We start from the raw sequence: 19762 nt of genomic DNA on the forward strand, positions 1-19762 counted from the left end.
TCCTGATTGCCAGGTGGCTTCCCCTCCACACCTGGAAGCCACTTTCAGAAGCTTCTCTCTTCCAGATGCCCAAGCAAGTAAGGGGCCCTGAAGATTCAGTTCAGTTCAGTTCAGTCGCTCAGTCGTGTCCGACTCTTTGCGACCCCATGAATCGCAGCACGCCAGGCCTCCCTGTTCATCATCTCCCGGAGTTCACTCAGACTCACGTCCATCGAGTCGGTGATGCCATCCAGCCATCTCATCCTCTGTCGTCCCCTTCTCCTCCTGCCCCCAATCCCTCCCAGCATCAGAGTCTTTTCTAATGAGTCAACTCTTCGCATGAGGTGGCTACCTTCAATTTCATCCTGCCACTTACCAGGATCATATCATGTGTCAGGAATCGAGTTCAAGACTTGTGGTTAGAATGGGTTGGGGGTTAAAGTCTTATGTGCTGTAGGCCCCTCAATCTGACCTAACTGCAAGAGTGGTTCAGAAAAGGTTGCGACAAGGCTGACGAACAAAAAACAAGGTGGAGTCCTGGCCTCCGGTGCAGAGGGCATTGTCTTCGCCAGAGCTCGATCGAACACTCTGCTGAGGGTCGCGTTTCAAAGGAGGCCTCCTTCGCCCAGTAACCTTCCCCAAGCAGAGGAGATGAGAAGTCCCTCTGGACTTTGAAAATCATTTTGCGATCCCACTTCCCTACACAAGGTGGGGCGTAGGAGGTGCCACAACCTGAACTTCCTTTGAGATAAAGAAAAAAGACGGAAGTAGGCCAGAAGCACTTCCTCAGTTTTTGCCTCAAACCTGCTCTCCCTCCTACTTTCTACTGGAAAGGAGGTGCTCCACTGCTCTTTACTGCTGCAGGGAGTGCTGCAGAGGGTTCTGTGCGCAGGCTCAGTGACCAGCTCCGCCTCCCAACTATCGACTTCTCTGTCGCTCCTCTAGTTTCTTGGGCCTGGGCTTGACGCACTCTTGTACGTAACTGGGGGGCGGAGCCTCAGGAAGAAAGGCAGCTGAGACGGGGTCTCGCGAGAACATTCCCTCGCAGTTCTCGCGCTGCAGCTTTACTCTCGTCGCAACGAGATCTTTCGAGATCTTCTCCGCCCCCGCTGCCGGCGCCCACTGTGCGGCCGCTGAGCCGGAGCCGGCCTGAGCGGTGCCCTCAGCGCGGCCCTCTTTCCAAGACCCTAGGCGCTCGCGTGGATCTTCGCACGTCCCCCACTATTCCAGGTCCCCCTGTCCCACGCGGCCAGCTTTCTGCGCGCCAGCCCCGCCGGGGTCCGTGTCTTGTCTTGCCGGCCGGACCTGGGCTGGAGCCTGAGCTGTAGCCGGCGCCATGTCGGTGGTGGGCATAGACCTGGGGTTCCAGAGCTGCTACGTCGCTGTAGCCCGCGCCGGCGGCATCGAAACGATCGCTAATGAGTACAGCGACCGCTGCACGCCGTGAGTGTGGGCCAGGCTAGCCGCGTGCACTGGGGGTGGGGAGGTAGCGCTTGTCCGGGCTGTGACCCTCACGGTTTGGGGAACGCGGACCGGCCAGTCACCTCCATTCCGAGCCGAGGCTCCGGTTGGTAGGGGAACCCCATTGGGTTTTAGGTCATTAGGGGCTGCGACCCTTCTTGTGGGTCTGCGCTAAGGGCGACGCCTTTTTTCTGTGACCGGCCGGCCGAACAAGGGCTGTGAGTGGTTCCTTGGACTAGCGGAGGCCATGGGTAGGAACTGGAGGGAAGGCAGGCCTGGGATGTGGGATGGACCGAGACCCTCTTTTAGAAGGCATATTGTAGGCGCGGAGTGTACTAACATTTCTTCAGGCCAGCACAGAGTTCGGGGCTTTGCACACAGCAAGCGCCTAATAAAAGTTTAATTGAACCGCTTCTGGCATCTGCCGGCAGGCGTGAGACCATGCAGCGGCCAGAGTCCCACGTGAGTGGGGGTGGGGTGGCGCCCGGAAGAGAGGGAGTCGGAGCACCGGAGATCTCAAGATTGGCTTGGCACGGAAAGATTCAGAAAAAGATAAAATAAAATCGATACCTTTGCATGCACTTTGGTGTTTCACGTCGCTTCAGTAGTATATTGAACTGTGTTGGGTCATTTTCTGCTATCCTGTGCGCATCCACCCCAACAGCGTTCCACTTTTACCGTAATATACATTCCAGCCAGGGTGTTGGTCCCAATTGTTAATGAATGACTCAGGGGCTCACTTTGACTTTTAAAAGAACCTATAGTAAGTTATGGGACCAATAAAGACACAGCACTAAAAAAAATAATGACTCACCCAAGTTTTTCCTTGCATAGGGTAAGGAAGAATCTACTTGTATACTTAGAGGTACCTTTCAATCATTGTCTTCCTTTTGAACAAAATCTTTTAAGAAGTTTCGTATTATTTGTTTGGTTCTCACTGTGTCTCATTGAGGGCCTGTGTTCTAAGGCTCCTTTTTTGCCCTGATTTTTGTTCAGCTTCTTCAGCGATAGATTTCTGGCCAACTCGATTGCTCCGTTTACCAGACTGACTCCGTTTACCAAACTGACAACATTTTCCTTAAACTTACCAGATTTCTACCTCTTATTTTAGACCTAACCCAAGTGCTTCCCCGAAAACCCATCCCAGATTCAAAATCTCAGTTTGATGTTCCTTTCTCAATTTTGTAGTTTTTAACAGCATTAATGAGATAATTCACATACTGTACAGTTAATTAACTCAAAGTGTACAGTTGATTTTTAGTGTAGTCACAATTGTGCAATTATCAACACAATTTTAAGTTTCTTTTCCCCACAGGAGAAACCCTGTACTCATTAACAGCCACAACCCAATCCCCCACCCTCCCATCTTCATAGTTTGTAATAGTGCGTCTAATTTGTATTTCCAGGCAAGTGTATTGTAAACTGAAGTTTTTTAAGTATTTAAGCATTAATTTCCTATTTGTTACTGTCTTTCTGGATCCTGTTGTGCTTCATCTGTAGAGATAGTTTTCCTCAAGAAGTTAAAAGGACTAGAGCACTGAGTTAATCACGTAACTTTTTGGTCTTTTTACCACCTAGAAGTGAGCATATTTTATTTTAGCTCCAAAGGTAAGAATATCAAGTATTAGAATGAAATGTTCCTGACCTTTCTTTTTAGCCTATTATGATGCCCCATCTTTCTCCTTTAGACAGGTAGGAACTGTAACAGAATTACCGTGAATCTCATTATTTGGAACTGAAAGAGTTGTTTCAGGAAAGGATAGATACACCATGTAATTGTGACAAAGAATGTCCGTTTAAAAATAGTTTTCCTTATGTCTCTTGGAAACTTAGATGCCATACGTTCAAGTAATTTTTGAACTATGATCTTGATTAGCTTCGATTTCTGCCTTGGAGTCTTTGGTTAAGTAGAACACGGGGGCAGAAAGGATTTTTTTTTTTTAAATTTTTGAACTATGATCTTGATTAGCTTCGATTTTTGTCTTGGAGTCTGGTTAAGTAGAACATGGGGGCAGAAAGGTTTTTTTTTTTTTTTTTAAGTAGTGATTACCAAAGCATGGATTTACACCTCAAACATACACAGGGACTGATGTAGATTTGCCTGAGTGTGAGAGTGGGATGAAATGGAGGGTTGGGTATGATGAAAGTAATGCATTTCAGATGAGGTCGGGAGTGTTCAGAGTGGCATGGCAGTAGACGTAACTCATTTCAATATGTGGGTACAACAGGATTTGATTTCCATTTTTGAGGGGCTAGTTGAATTTTACCTGGAAGAGATCCTTGCTTTCTCAGCAAATAAGATCCTTCCATCATGGACACATGGCTGGTGGGCAAAGCCAAATGTTAAATGTATAATTACTGACTGTGGTAAGGACCCTGATGGGAAAGTATGGAAAACAGTGATGGGGGACCTAATTTAAGTGGATATGAGGTGGTGATGGAAGGCATTCTTAAAAACGTGTCATTTAAGATGTAACCTGGAGGATGAATAGGGTTTTACCATGGAGATCTCTGGTGGGAGTGAGCAAGAGTTGTTCAGGCAGAAGAAATAGCAGGTGAGGAAGACCTGAACTTGGCACATTTGACACTACTGAGGGGCTTTTGGCCATTTGAAGGAATGTTGAATGTAGAGAGAGGTTAGGCAGGGTGGATTAGATCATGGTAAGGCATTGCAAATCATAGATTTTTATCTAGGTGCTGTGGGAGGTGATTCAATTGATACTTTAAAAATGTGATTGGCTTTTTTTGTGGAGAGTGGATTTATTTGAGAAGGGCGAGAGAAGCCTGTTGCACCCGAGGATACTTAGGAGGCTACTGCAATATTTGGTCCACGTGGGAGTTGCTGTTGCTCTCCACTGGTATGGAACCGGGAGGAAAGTGTGGGCGGCTTAGAGATAAACTGTGGAGTTCTAAATTATGAGTGTTGACATTTTATGACCATAGGCTTTGGTATAAGATGGAAAGCCTATTTTTATATTTAGTTGGATTATTATAATAGAAAGAGTACAACCTTAAAGCTTTGGAATTGAAATGTTAACGGACTGCCAAACTTTACCGGAGTTAGTTAGACTGCATTATGCAGAGTTTATAGGGTAGGGATGAGTTACCTAAGAAAAGCATTCTGTGTATGAATAATTTATATTATTTTCATGGACTTAGTTCCTAATAGAACAATATATTAGGAATTTGAAGAGATGAAATTGTCAATTAATAACTACCCTTGAGAGGGAAAGCTGAAAATAAGTATAGGTTCTGGTTAACTGGCAGATTAATTTCTGATACGTTATTTGTGCAAGAAGAGCGTTCCTCTCTAGAATAAATGTCTGCAATAAATGTTGTAGATCTGTGTAGAGCTGCAAGATGACTTGAATCTTTTGGTTCAATGAAAAGGAAAGTTGATTTGTTAACTAAAGCTTTAGACTACTTACACTTCCCATATATAATTGTGAAGGTTATCAAAGTAGTTTAAAAAAAGACTCAAGAACTAAAATAAAAGCTTGTATACAGAATTGGTGGGCATAATCTACAGAAACTTTGTCATCAGGTTCTAAATTGGATTTCTGATATTATAACTTTTTTCCTGACTTAACAAAATACTTGTTTGCCACAACAACAAAATAAAGTACTAAGTAAAATTGTTTCTTACCTAATTATTTGCTGTTATATACATATATATATCATTTCATGACTTTTCCAGATTTATACAAATATACATATAAATATATGTATATATATTTATGTTTGTCAATATACAGATATACCTGTATAAACAAATAGGATCATACAGTATTTTGTAACTATTTCACTTATGTTTTAGACATCTTTCAGAGTCAGTAAATACGAAGTCACCTCAAGTATATGAGTCCATATTATGACTTGAACATGCTTTACTCAAATGTTGGGGTGGTTTCTAAATTTTTGCAATTAGAAATAATCTTCAGCAAAGTCTTTTATATTTATGTTTGCATGTTAATACTTTTATTTTTGTTGGATAGATTTCCAGATGTGGTTGGACAAAGAATATATATATGCCTAGAAATTCAGTGCATATTGCCTGAATACTTTACAAAAATTTAAGAGATTAATTCATACCAGGAACATAAGTGATTTCTCTGTTTCACTGGAGTTCGTGAGGATTATGAGTTAAAATTACATAAAGTATTTAGAATACTCCCTAAGTGTTTGTTAATACTGCTATTATTACCTTTTTGTATTTTTTATTATTTCTCTTTATTAACGGACTACATTGGGACAGTAAAAGGAAATCTATGGAACTTTGCCTTTAGCACTTATCAGATATGTAGCTTTTAATGTTCAAATCTTATTGACTCAGGAGTTTAGTTCTTTAGAAACTGCATAGCTTGCAAGTATGAGTTGTTCTGTTTGATACTGTTTTGGGTACTTTCTAGCTCAGGGCTGAGGCAGTGATCATGGGATACACTAATTAATGTAACCATTTTCATGCCAGTTTCACCATTATCTCTTATTTAATAGTCTAAATACTCTTGTAGGTTCTCTGTAAAACTCATTTTCTTATATTGTTTAAAACATTGAATTAGAGCAACAGCTGTCTTCATATCCTGAGAACAGTTCTACACACACATATAAACATGAAGCTACCTTTTAAGGATCTGTGCTGGTTGCAGCTGTTGGTAATATCCTATTAGAATGTGCATAAATGTTTGGTCAGTGGTATCTCATACCCAGGAAGGAGAACAACATTGTTACCTAGTTTAAATGGATTATTTTTTCTAGGACTTAAAGATTAGAACAGAGATGTCTTGAACGTGATTTAAATTAACTTTTTGATGTCAACCTGTAATTTGGAATGGAGGAAAAGCAGTATCAGTCAAGTAGCAAGTGTCTTGAGTACTACTGTTCTTAGCAGCGTTAAGTTAGCCTTGTGTGGAGTATAGAGGAAGTGTAAGATAAAGAGCCCTGCTGTGGAGGGCTCTTGCAATCAGTCTAGTTGGAAGTATGAAAGCAACAGTAAATAGAATAAGGGTAGAGTATAATTATGGGTGAAGTTATTAAGTACATACCTTAATTAAGTACAAGTTAAATGGAGAGGGAGCATTAGTGGGGGATGGGTGATATGGAAAGGCAGGACTGGGACTTGCAAGTAGGGTTAGAATAATGGAACCTGGATTGGGACAGTCGCAGTGAAGGCACAGAAGTAGGGATAAATCTAGGGGGTTTGGTAAGCATTACAAAAGTATGTTTATGGATAGGATTTGGAGTTTGAGAGTCCTGATTTTGAATGCTGGACTCTAGTTATGTTTCTAGGCACATAATGACTTTATTCAATTCTTCATTTACAAACTAGGGTCAGTAATAGTTCTTTTCTCAGTGTTTGGGAGAAGCAAATGTAGAATGCTTAGTGCACTGCCTGGCATAGAAAGGTTCAACAATGAAAGCTGTAGAACAAGAGAACTTGACCTGCTTGGATGAAAGGCTTCCTGCCATACATGGGGATTCCATATAGGCTGTGTGCAAATTTTGAATATCCTGGTGAGTGGTAAGTGGTACGTGTTTACTTTAAATGTCTGGTTCGCTATCAAAACTCGGACAGAATTATTCAGTTACTGAAGATTTTAGAGCATCTTTGTTGAGAAATTTACTGGGGGTATGTAGCTTCTGTTTTTAAAAGAATTATTTATTAGGGTTGCATAGAAATATTTATCTAAATGGTAGTGGTGGCCATTTATGGGGGGAGGGTTTTGGTTGTGGAGTTGCTGATAATACTTACTTTCTTCTTTACACTTTGATAATTTTCTGCAATGAGATTGTTCTAGTGGTGGCCCCAGTATCTCACGTAATCTTTTTGGACCCTTTTCATATTTAAATATTTGTAAGCTTGTAGTTGAAAAACCTCTGCGGTTAGTGCTGTTTAACATACTGATCTCATTCAGTTGTCCTATTGAGAAGGAAATGGTAGAATTTTTATTTCTTATGATTTAAAGATGACTGAGTGGGTTTTAGTAAATAGTTTGAGAAGGTGAAGTAGAACTTTCAGGGCAAACTATTTGGTATATTTTCATCTTGTTTTGGCCATCTGCTCAGCTTGTGGAATCTCAGTTCCTTGACTAGTGATTAAACCCAGGCCACCGCAGTGAAAGCCCTGAATCCTAACCACTAAGCCATTGGGGAACTCCTTAGTTGGTATGTTTTTTGTATAAAACTTGCAACTGTTGGAGGATTAATAATAGCTAATATTATTTATGATGTGCCAGTCTCTGATAATAAAGCCCTTTAAAAGTGGATCTCTGATACCTCAGTTGGTACAGAATCGGCTTGCAATGCAGGATCCGATTCGATTAGGATCAGTTCCTGGGTCGGGAAGATCCGCTGGAGAAGGGAAAGGCTATCCACTCCAGTATTCTGGCCTGGAGAGTTCCAATGGACTATACAGTCCATGGGGTCCCACAGAGTTGGACACGACTGAGTGACTTTCACTTTCACTTTCAAAAGTGAATCAACAAATTTAGTCCTTAGAGCAACCATATGTAATCCTCCCTATTTTAGAGATGAGCAAATTGAATTTCAGAGACGTTAAATACCACAGGTCACACAGCTTGAAAGCTAGAGAAGGGATTCAGACAGACTCATACTGTCTAATTCTAGAGCCTGAGCCCTTTTTTTCCCCTTCAAACTGTACATATGTTGTACTCAGTCAAGTTGATAGAGTGGAAAAGCCAAGGATTTCTTTCTGTAGTGTAGTAGTTGGCTTGTTACAGAACTTGTTTTAGAATGTAAACGTTATATAATAATAGTGATTTTCTACAATATGACAAGAGTGTGAACTCTGCCAGTACTTTACAAGAGCTATGCTTTGTTTGAGGTGTGTGCTATATTATGTGCTAAAGATTGATGTTCCATTAGTAAGATTTGATTGCTTTGTAGCAGAAGTGGGGAACTGTTTGTAGCATGTGCATGCATAGACAAATAAGAGGATGAATAATTTGAACTGAGACAAACTTGTATTCGGCCTTTCAAAATCTATGAGACACTTGCAAACTATTACTGTTAAGGATATGTCGTTTTTAAGGGTAGGTGAAAATGTTAACTGACTTCAAACAGAACATTGCTTGGAGCAGCTCTGCACAGTAGAACATTGCGTGATGGTGGACGTGTTCTACATTTGCATTGCCCAAAGTCCAGTAAGTTGTAAGAGGTTGAAGTGGTTAACTTTTACTTGAGAGGAATTGGGAATGCATCACAAACATCACAAAGTGTGTGCTGTTTCTGGGAAATGAGTGAGATTTAGAAGGACCAGGGCATTTCAGGTGGTGAGAGTGATAGAGCAAAGCAGGAAGATTGGAAGACTGCCTGACTTGTGTTGAGGCACAGTGTGCATGAGATGCAGCTGGAAAATGGGAGTGGGGTTGGAATTATGAGAGGCCTTAAGTTCTACATTAAGGAATCTGGACCCTATTTGTTGGTAATTCGTTTTGTTTGGAAGATAAGTAGAAGCAAAACAGTTACCAAGGTAGAATAGAAAATTAAACCTTGTAAAAGTAAAGTTGGGGACATTAATTTTTTCATGCTTAGAGCTTGTCCTGTTTTGAGGAGACGAAGGTTTGAAAACGGCTGCAGGAAACAAAGATGAATAATATGGGCTTTTAGTTTTGTTGGGATACATCTTAGAAATTCAGATCTGATGGCTTTTGGAAAGATGTATGTTTGCATGTATAGGCTAGAAGCAGTGGGGAGGGTGAGTGGAGTGGATGAGATTACAGTGGGCAGTTTCCTAAAGGGCTTTATGGGCTGTGATATGCATGTGTATTCAGTCACTCGGTCGTGTTCGACTCTTTGCGACCCTATGGACTGGAGCTCTCCAGGCTCTTCTGTCCATGGGATTCTCCAGGCAAGAATACTGGAGTGGGTTGCTGTGCCCTCCTCCAGGGGATCTTCATGACCCAGGGATCGAACCCATGTCTCTTATCTGCCACATTGACAGGCAGGTTCTAGCACCACCATAGGAGAGACAGGTAAGTATAAGTACTCAGGAAATTTTTTTTTTTAAGTGATAGGTCGTCTATTTGCAGGAAGGCTGATCTTGACACCTGTGCTTCTTGAAGGGCTCTCCCAGCATGTTCCTGGCCTGTAGAGCTTAGAGTTCTTAGGAAATCTCATGAGATCCCAGACTGTGCTATATGGATACAGGGCATAGCTGCCTATAACTCCTCTGGGACTTGGAAAGGGCTGTTGAGGCACAGAGTAAGTTTATCTAAGTGAAATGGTTCTATTTAATTGTGTCAGATTTGGACCAAGGCAGTATGGCGCCAGAGCTTTCATTCCTTCTCATTCCACTAAATTAGAAAAATTACGGGTCCGGGGAGGCTAGGGAGATGAAAGCTAGCTAGTGGAGAAATGATCTATAGTCCTGACTCCTGTTGTTTTCAGATTTTATGACTTGGGGTGCATTTACCTAAAATACCTTTTTATGGACTCAGTTTCCTCTTCTATACAGTAGAAATAAGATAGGGTGCTTATGAGGATTAAATAAGATAGTGCACATAAGCAATTTATTACTTTAGTAATAATGTAGGAGTAGAAGGGTTTACTAACCTGAGGGGGAAATGGACTCTGGGAAGAACTTTGTCTTTTAGAATTTTTTTGGGTGGCATGGGTGAATTCGATCTTAGTTTGAGAGAAATCTGCCCCTGGAAAGGGAGGCAACATAAGAATATGAGAGTAAAGGGAACACAGGCAAGGTTCCAGAGTGAAACACAGGGAGAAGCATAGAGGCCATGATAACAAAGGCATCAACTCCCAAGTATAACTGACTTTCTAAGCTTAAATACGGTATTTTAAAGTATTTATACCTTTAAGCAGGTATAAATTTTGCTTTCTAAAATAAGTGTCATATAGGTGAAACCAGCAGGCAGTATATGAATTGATTTGGAGGAATGTGTTCAGAAGTGGGAATGAAGTTCCTTGTCAGAAATTGTCTTTTTTTTAAAAAAAGAAAAATTGAGTCCTTGAAAACTAGTAGAAAAATAACTTTCCATATATTTACAATAAGATAAGAGTTGTTTTCAGGGCTTGTAGACTACTTTCTTGGCGAAGTTATGAGCTGTTTATAAAACACAAAGAACATTTAACTGATGTGTTAATATGACAGCATATTATTTTATGTTGGAATTTTGAACACCAGACTTGAAGAATTGGAGGATAGTGGAGACTGGTTTAGTCCACCTTTCTCTAGTATTTTACACAGATGGTCATATCAGACTTGTGCTTCAACATCTCAGTGACAGAATTCCCATTATTCTAAGAAGCAGTGCATTCCGTGGACAGTTTTACTCAGTAGAAAGGTCAAAATCATAGACTTATTGTGTGCAGTTAAAAAAAACAGGGCTTTTTGGCTGAGACTCAGAAATCTTGTCTGCTCTGGTTTTGGATGTAATGTTGCAGTAAGGTTTAATGCTTAAATGTTTGTTTTATCTTTTAGGGCTTGCATTTCTTTTGGACCTAAGAATCGCTCAATTGGAGCAGCAGCTAAAAGCCAGGTAGAGTTCTGTTTTTTTTCTTACTTGTTTCTGTGGTTGGTCCATCCTTCACATGCAGCAGCTCTTTCAGTGCCCATTGTGTGTGGAGCACTGGGAGCCCCTACGTGTACAACTGAGAGACAAACCTATTCTCATGTACCTGAGTGAGAAGCAAACAGCTTTTTAAAATAGCACGAACAGTGGTCTGTTTAATGCAAACTACCAGGATGTGTTTTACCTAGACACTGTTAATGCAAGGTTTTACTTGTTCCTGAGTTGTTGTTAACAATTTTTCCCCCCTGGATATTTAAAATAATCGGTAAAATCTGTCTTGTTGAATTTCCATCTTACTCATATTTAGGGTCAGTGTTGTCTCTAGATTTGACCTTATTGATCAGGGTTCTCAAGGAAGGAAAGCATACTTGGAGAAGCACACTTACCATTAGTTTACTTTTAAACCAGGAGCCTGACTTACTTGCTTGTTTCTCAGTAAGCAGAGCAGCAGAACTTGAAGAGTTGTATTTTTCTCAGTGCCTGAGGTTGCTATAAAATTAAGGAGTTCCATGTTAGATCTTTCTATAGTTCAGTCTGGAGCAACATAATAGAATTATAACTGTCTTTCTGGACCAGTCTGGGCCTAAGATTTATAAGCCCCCACCAAATGGTGCTTGACCAATTGATTTTTAATTAAATTGGGTGTTTTATAAGTTGCAGAAAGTTCAAGATGTTTTAGGAGACAGCAGGTAGCAAATACAGAGCTATTTTGGTTTTAAACTTGCTTTCATTATTGAGAATAGTTGTTACACTAAACTGGCTGCTTAGTTCTAGGTTGACATAGTTATTGTGGTATTGAATTTCTTGGCAGCTTACTGAAGCAGAGCCTGACTTTGGAGGCTTCATATTGTTTTACAAAAGAACTTCTGTTTGTGCCTTTGACATACTGGATTCAGAGGAGCTCTGTTGTTGTTTTTCCTTGGGACTTGTTGCACTCCTGCATTGGGAAGAAGAGTCCATAAGTCTTGAGCAGAAATTCATTTTCAGTTTTTGAATATCTTTGCCAGCATTTTTTTCATAAAGTACAGTAGTTTTTGTTAGAGATAAATTAGGAAAGGCAGGTGTACGAGTATAAGGCATTTAGAAGTTAGCATCCTACCATTGTCCAAAAATCACTGTTACTGTCTTAATGTGTAACCTTTTATATTATAAGCATTTAAGTGTTTTTCTCCCCCACTCTAAGAAGGTGACATCATATCATATAGATACTTGTCTCCAGACTTCTAAAATAATTTGTCCAGTGTATGGATAGACTATAATTTATTTGCTCATTTCCCTGTCATTGACCCTCTAGGCTCTTTCCAATTTTCTGTTGTGATAAATAATACTGTGTCACTTTATCTGCATTTGTCTTTGTGGGCTTAGTGTCATCTGTTTTTTCTTTATGGTAAGTTTCATTCACTAGAATAACTGGATTAATACATACTGTTGGATTGACTCCTGGAAAGTTTGAATCACAAACTACAGGTAATTTTTAAAAGATAAAAATTATTTAATATAAAGGTTCATTAGAAGTATGAAGGGTAATGATCTGTCTTACTGAGGAAGTAAGACAAACTGGGCTCTGGTCCTAGCCTGCCACTATGTGAGCTGTATAGGTTCATCACTCCTCACTTCAGAAGGCATCATTTAGAAAGGTTTAGTGCTGGAGGAAACAAACTAGGAAGGAAAGGTTGTGGCATGAAAAGGATTCTAATTTAATCCTGAGATTTTTGAATCTCCCCCCCAATTTAATTGCTGTTATAATAGTCTTTCTACTCTTTAACTCTGATATCCTTTCTCTTAGGTAATATCCAATGCAAAGAACACAGTCCAAGGATTTAAAAGATTCCATGGCCGAGCATTCTCTGATCCATTTGTGGAGGCAGAAAAATCCAAACTTGCATATGATATTGTGCAGTTGGCCACTGGGTTAACAGGTATAAAGGTAAGGTTCTGAAGATAATGCCTTATGATTGAAATACAGTATTTTATGTTATCAGATCAGTGTATAGAAGTGAGTAGCCATTCCCTCCTCTAGGGGATCTTCCCAACCTAGGGGTCAAACCCAGGTCTCCCATACTGCAAGTGGATTCTTTACCAGCTGAGCCACAAGGGAAGTCCAAGAATACTAAAGTGGATAGCCTAACCCTTCGCCAGCAGATCTTCCTGATCCTGGAATCGAACTGGAGTCTCCTGCATTGCAGGTGGATTCTTTACCAACTGGGCTGTCAGGGAAGCCCTTGAGAATGTTATCAGATCAATATATCATACCATTCTAGTTTTAAGTTGTAATGAAAATCGTTACAAATGCTTTGGAAAGTCTTGCTGGTGAAGACCATTTGGCAATGGTTTTTTAAATGATCTGGCTTTTATTTGGGAGCCATAGGTGGCACTGTTAATAGGGGTTGGACAGATAGGTGGTGATGATGTGAAGTTAACTTCTTGTCATGTTTTCTCATGGAGCAGTCTTCCCAGTAGTCTTTCTGTTATGATTTTAGTGAGTGATCACTGGAAGAGCAAGAAAAGAAATCAACACTTTAAAGTTACTCCCAGATATGTAGTCATACTCTTGACAGTAGGATTGGAAAGCGGTGGTCTTTTTTTGGAGAAAAGGGAATTTAGTCTTTGCTATCTCTGGAACATCTAGGAGAATCTCTGTGAAGCATGATGTGAGCTGATCATCCGAAAAAGATGAGAGGCTGAGCTATGGGTATGGTGAACACATCTGTCTCTTGCACTCAAGTGGTAAGAGGAATCCAGAAGTATGTTTGAGCTTTCCAGACAACTGAGTTTAGAGAAAGGAGATTTGATGTTTGAGACACCCCATTTGGAGAACTAAGGATCATGGGAACAGGTTCAAGTCCAAGAGATGTTGAAAATTGTGGGAAAAAGATAGTCAGTTTTGCGATTGTAACTGAGAACTCAGTTGAATTTGAAAGTAAAGAATTCTGATAACTGAAAAATGATCACTGGGTTTACTTAGGGTATTTTCAGCAGTAATTTTTTAAAACAGTTTTAAAGGGCCTAATGATGGATAAGAAGTGCAGAGGAGGAAAAGAAACGGAGATGAGGAAATGAGGATTACTTAATAGTTATGAAAGAAATAGGGTGGGCATTGGCAGATTTAGTCTGAAGAGCCAAGGGAGGAAGAGACTAGGGAGAACACCTGTGGATCCAAGTATGAGGCTGGAGGAATTTTGGAAGACTTAAATGAGAAAAGAAGAGGTAGCCTTGAAAGAGGCTTACCGGGAGGATTATTTTCCCATCTATATTCAGTAAGGTGAGAAACTGTTCTAAACCAGAATAAATTATGGTTGGGTTTGGGAGGGAGAAGGTGAGAAGATGGTGTTCAAGTTGGAGCAGGAGCTAAAAGTATAGAGTTGACATTTTTGGTCTGTATTGTAGTTGGGAAGTATGGACGTGGAATAGGACCTCACCTCAGGCAGTCTTTTCTGCATTTACAGTTTGAAACTTGTCAGAATTTCATACCTTTATGCAGGGTGTAGGATATCTTGAAGGTGTCAACAGTTATTTATTTTGTCAGGTCTGTCCTTGATGTTGGGGCTAAGACAGTGAATAGTCAGTTCAGTCGCTCAGTCGTGTCCGACTCTTTGTGACCCCACGGACTGCAGCACGCCAGGCTTCCCTGTCCATCACCAACTCTTGGAACTTGCTCAAACTCACGTCCATCGAGTCAACAGTGAACAGATCTGACAAAAACTATTGCCTTAGATTGGATCCTAGTTGAGGTGATGATTATAAAGTCAACACAGTGAGCAAAGTAAAATATACATAGTATGTCAGATGGTAAAATAGTTTCCACCACCAGGCCCTTTAATGGAGGGGCAGTGTGGGTTATGGGGAGCTATACACCAGTTCGCTTCTTCCCAGGTAGTTGTCTTAAGTTTTGTTGGTGGTCGGAACATACCATTTACATAGTGGTCTTCATGGACGCAGATGAAAGGAGTAGTGACCCTACAAGAGACTGACTCAGACTTGCCTGTGAGTGTCTAGGAGTCTCTGGAGGAGGTGTGGGTCGGCGGTGGCCTGCTGCAGGGTTGGGGACACTGAGTGTGGCAGGCGTGGGACCTTTTGAAGGAGGTCACTATTACCTTCATTACTTCCGCCACAGTTTGGTCTCCCAGTTTGGTCAAACAACAGGGAGGGAACACAGCCCTGCTCATCAACAGAAAATTGGATTAAAGATTTACTGAGCATGGCCCCACCCATCAGAACAACACCCAGTTTACCCCACAGTCATTGTCACCCATCAGAAGCTTCCCTAAGCCTCTTACCCTTACCTGTCAGAGGGCAGACAGAATGAAAACCACAATCACAGAAAACTAATCAAACTGATCCCATGGACCACAGCCTTTTCTATCTCAGTGAAACTATGAGCCATGCCATGTAGGGCCACCCAAGACAGACGGGTCATGGTGGAGAGGTCTGACAAAACGTGGTCCCCTGGAGAAGGGAATGGCAAACCACTTCAGTATTCTTGCCTTGAGAACCCCATGAAAATATGAAAAGGCAAAAAGATAGGACACTGAAAGATGAACTTCCCAGGCCAGTAGGTACTCAATATGCTACTGGGAAAGAGCGGAGAAATAACTCCAGAAAGAATGAAGAGATGGAGCCAAAACAAAAACAATGCTCAGTTGTGGATATGAATGGTGATGGAAGTAAAGTCCGATGCTGTAAAGAACAACGCTAGCAAGGTAATGCTCAAAATTCTCCAAGCTAGGCTTCAATAGTACGTGAGCTGAGAACTTCCAGATGTTCAAGCTAGGTTTTGAAAAGGCAGAGGAACCAGAGATCAAATTGCCAACATCCCTTCAATCAGAAAAAGCAAGAGAGTTCCAGAAAAACATCTACTTCTGCTTTATTGACTATGCCAAAGCCTTTTGACTGTATTACAGCATACTGTGAAAAATTCTTCAAAAGATGGGAATACCAGACTACCTACCTGCCTCCTGAGAAATCTGTGTGCAGGTCAAGAAGCAACAGTTAGAACTGGACATGAAACAATAGACTGGTTCCACATCAGGAAAGGAGTATGTCAAGGCTGTATATTGTCACCCTGCTTATTTAACTTGTATGCAGAGTACATCATGTGAAATGCTGGGCTGGATAAAGCACAAGCTGGCATCAAGATTGCTGGGAGAAATATCAATAGCCTCAGATACGCAGATGACACCACCCTTACAGAAAGTGAGGAGGAACTGAAGAGCCTCTTGATGAAAGTGAAAGAGGAGAGTGGAAAAGTTGGCTTAAAGCTCAACATTCAGAAAACTAAGATCATGGTATCTGGTCCCATCACTTCATGGCAAATAGATGGGGAAACAGTGGAAACAGAGGCTGACTTTATTTTTCTGGGCTCCAAAGTCACTGCAGATGGTGATTGCAACCATGAAATTAAAAGATGCTTATTCTTTGGAAGGAAAGTTATGACCAACCTAGACAACATATTAAAAAGCAGAGACATCATTTTGTCAACAAAGGTCTGTGTAGTCAAGGCTATGATGTTTCCAGTGGTCATGTATGGATGTGAGAGTTGGACTATAAAGAAAGCTGAGCACCGAAGAATTGATGCTTTTGAACTGTGGTGTTGGAGAAGACTCTTGAGAGTCCCTTGGACTGCAAGGAGATCCAACCAGTCCATCCTAAAGGAGATCAGTCCTGGGTGTTCATTGGAAGGACTGATGCTGAAGCTGAAACTCCAATACTTGTATGTGAAGAACTGACTCATTTGAAAAGACCCTAATGTTGGGAAAGATTGAAGGCAGGAAGAGAAGGGGAGGACAGAAGATGAGATGGTTGGATGGCATCACCGACTTCATGGACATGAGTTTGAGCAAGCTCTGGGAGTTGGTGATGGATAAGGAAGCCTGGCATGCTGCAGTCCATGGGGTCTCAAACAGTCAGACATGACTGAGCTTCTGAATTGAACTGAATCTCATCTCCAGGTATCCTGGTTGGTAAGCACATTTAACAAGCTAAAAGTGACCTTTAAATGATTTTTGCTTCCATAACTAACTTTCTTAATTTCCTCTTGAGATAATGTTCCACTGATGATTTAGAAATTATTCATTTTAGGTTTTTAGGACATGAAGAAATACAATAAGTTTAGATCTTTTTGTTTTTTATTGCAGGTGAAATACATGGAGGAGGAACGTAGTTTTACCATGGAGCAGGTGACTGCCATGCTTTTATCCAAACTGAAGGAGACAGCAGAAAGTGTTCTTAAGAAGCCTGTTGTGGACTGTGTTGTTTCGGTAAGTTTCATCCCTTTATTAGGGTCTATGAAGAAGCAGAAAGAAGAAAGCTGTTAATTGAAAATAAAATTGCTTTTTGTCTTAGGCGGTAACCATTATTTTAAGAACTTTTCAGACTGGTTCTCATATTGAATTTTTCTTTCCTCTTTAGTTTTTGCTCTTGCTTCTGTTCTGTCTGTTTAAAGGCTTATCTCTGACTAAGCCCGCTTCTTCCTGGATTCCTTCTAGCACTCCGCATAGTGCCTGGCACATGGTAGCCTCTTGTTTGTTGAGTTAGTTGAATACTCTCAATAAGAAATGCCTTTTCTCTATTCCTGTCTGTATCTTTGCTGTTTGTATATCCGGCACTAAAGGCAAGACAGCAGTAGACTTCATCTTGTATTTTCCACTTGGCCTATTTAGATGGAAGCCTGGCTGTTTATAGCTTTGTGCTTGTATTATGGTGGCGTCCTTAGGTACTGTTGAAATGTAGGTGGTTGAATTTGCTTTTCCAGTGAATCTCCTCATTCTGCAGTTGTTATCTGATATTTTAGCTCTTTGGCTTCTTTTGTCTTAGTAAATTTTTATTAAAAATTTTTTTTTGACGTATAGCTGATTTACAGTGTATAATTTCCCTGTATAGCAGAGTGACTTGGTTATATTAAATACATTTATATATGTATAGATGTAATGTGTTAGTCACTGAGTTGTATCTGACTCATTTGTGACCCCATGGACTGTAGCCTGCCAGGCCTCTCTCTCCATGGAATTCTCTAGGCGGGAAGACGGGAGTGGGTTGCTGTTGCCTTCTCTGGGAGATCTTCCCCGCTCAGAGATAGAACCCAGGTCTTTTGCATTGCAGGCAGATTCTTTTATCATCTGAACCACTAGGGCAGCCCCATATATGTGTGTGTATGTGCGTATGTATGTATTCCTTTCCATTATGAATTGTGACAGGATATTGAACATAGTTCCCTGTGTTGTACAGTAGAACTTTGTTGTTTATTGGCCTATTTTGTCTTAATTTTGGTGCACTGATTGGCAAAGCAAGTGGGCTTATTTCACCCCATAGTTTTTGTCTGATGGTGTTCTTGTTTCTTGGCTATCTAGTAAAATTGTACTGACTTTTGTCAGGAAGAACTGGATTATGGCCCATAATCCACATTTGGAGGACACAAAGAAGAAGAATGCTACTTTCTTTAAAGAGCTCAAATTCAGTACAGGCACTGTGTTTCTTAGATGGTTTCTGCTTTCCCCCAAATCTCTAGTGGACTTCAGGTTTCAGTGGACATTTCCCCCACCTACTGTCCTAACTTGGATTCTGAATTTTGCTCTGTATTCAGTTCAGTTCAGTCGCTCAGTTGTGTCCGACTCTTTGCGACCCCATGAATCACAGCATGCCAGGCCTCCCTGTCCATCACCAACTCCGGAGTCCACCCAAACCCATGTCCATTGAGTCGATGATGCCATCCAAACATCTCATCCTCTTTTGTCCCCTTCTCCTCCTGCCCTCAATCTTTCCCAGCATTAGGGTCTTTTCCAGTGAGTCAGCTCTTCGCATCAGTTGGCCAAAGTATTGGAGTTTCAGCTTCAGCATCAGTCCTTCCAGTGAACACCCAGGACTGATCTCCTTTAGGATGGACTGGTTGGATCTCCTTGCAGTCCAAGGGACTCTCAAGAGTCTTCTCCAACACCACAGTTCAAACGCATCAATTCTTCGGCGCTCAGCTTTGTTTATAGTCCAGCTCTCACATCCATGCATGACCACTGGAAAAACCGCAGCCTTAACTAGATAGACCTTTGTTGGCAAAGTAATATCTCTGCTTTTGAATATGCTATCTAGGTTGGTCATAACTTTCCTTCCAAAGAGTAAGCATCTTTTAATTTCATGGTTGCAGTCACCATCTGCAGTGATTTTGGAGCCCAGAAAAATAAAGTCAGCCACTGTTTTCACTGTTTGCCCATCTATCTGCCATGAAGTGATGGGACCAGATGCCATGATCTTAGTTTTCTGAATGTTGAGTTTTAAGCCAACTTTTTCACTCTCCTCTTTTCACTTTCATCAAAAGGCTCTTGAGTTCCTCTTTACTTTCTGCCATAAGGGTGGTATCATCTGCATACCTGAGGTTATTGATACTTCTCTTGGCAATCTTGATTCCAGCTTGTGCTTCCTCCAGCCCCACGTTTCTTGTGATGTACTCTGCATATAAGGTAAATAAGCAGGGTGACAAAATTTGCTCTGTATAGAGGTAAATTTTATGTAAAATGGCAAGACTGCCTGAGATGCTTTTCCAGCTTTTGGGATCAAGTTAAAAGGTGATGGATTAAGTTATGTGTTGCGGGTCCTTGAGAATTTTGGTGATTTGCTTGGAGAGTTTACAAGACTCAGAATAAAGTCATATTCATGGCTAAGATTTATTATAGTGAAAGGATGCAAAGCGGAATCAGTAAAGGGAAATGGTATGGGGAGAAGACCTGGAGGAAACCAGCTAAAAGATTCCAAGAGTCCCCATCTATTGGAGTTAGACCAGAAGTGCT

The 19762-nt window shown here is 41.1% G+C and overlaps 1 protein-coding gene across 1 annotated transcript in view; it reads left to right on the forward strand.

Moving 5' to 3' along the window:
- The first annotated feature begins 1106 nt into the window (after positions 1-1106).
- Positions 1107-19762, forward strand: part of HSPA4 (heat shock protein family A (Hsp70) member 4) — a 49399-nt gene continuing 30743 nt past the window's right edge. Inside the window, exons 1-4 of the mRNA XM_052644343.1 lie at positions 1107-1422; positions 10898-10955; positions 12775-12915; positions 17123-17245. Of these exons, the coding sequence (XP_052500303.1) occupies positions 1316-1422; positions 10898-10955; positions 12775-12915; positions 17123-17245 (429 nt within the window). The 5' untranslated portion in view covers positions 1107-1315. The remainder of the gene's footprint in view (positions 1423-10897; positions 10956-12774; positions 12916-17122; positions 17246-19762) is intronic.

Source organism: Budorcas taxicolor, chromosome 7 (genome assembly GCF_023091745.1).
Source record: "Budorcas taxicolor isolate Tak-1 chromosome 7, Takin1.1, whole genome shotgun sequence".
NCBI lineage: Eukaryota > Metazoa > Chordata > Mammalia > Artiodactyla > Bovidae > Budorcas > Budorcas taxicolor.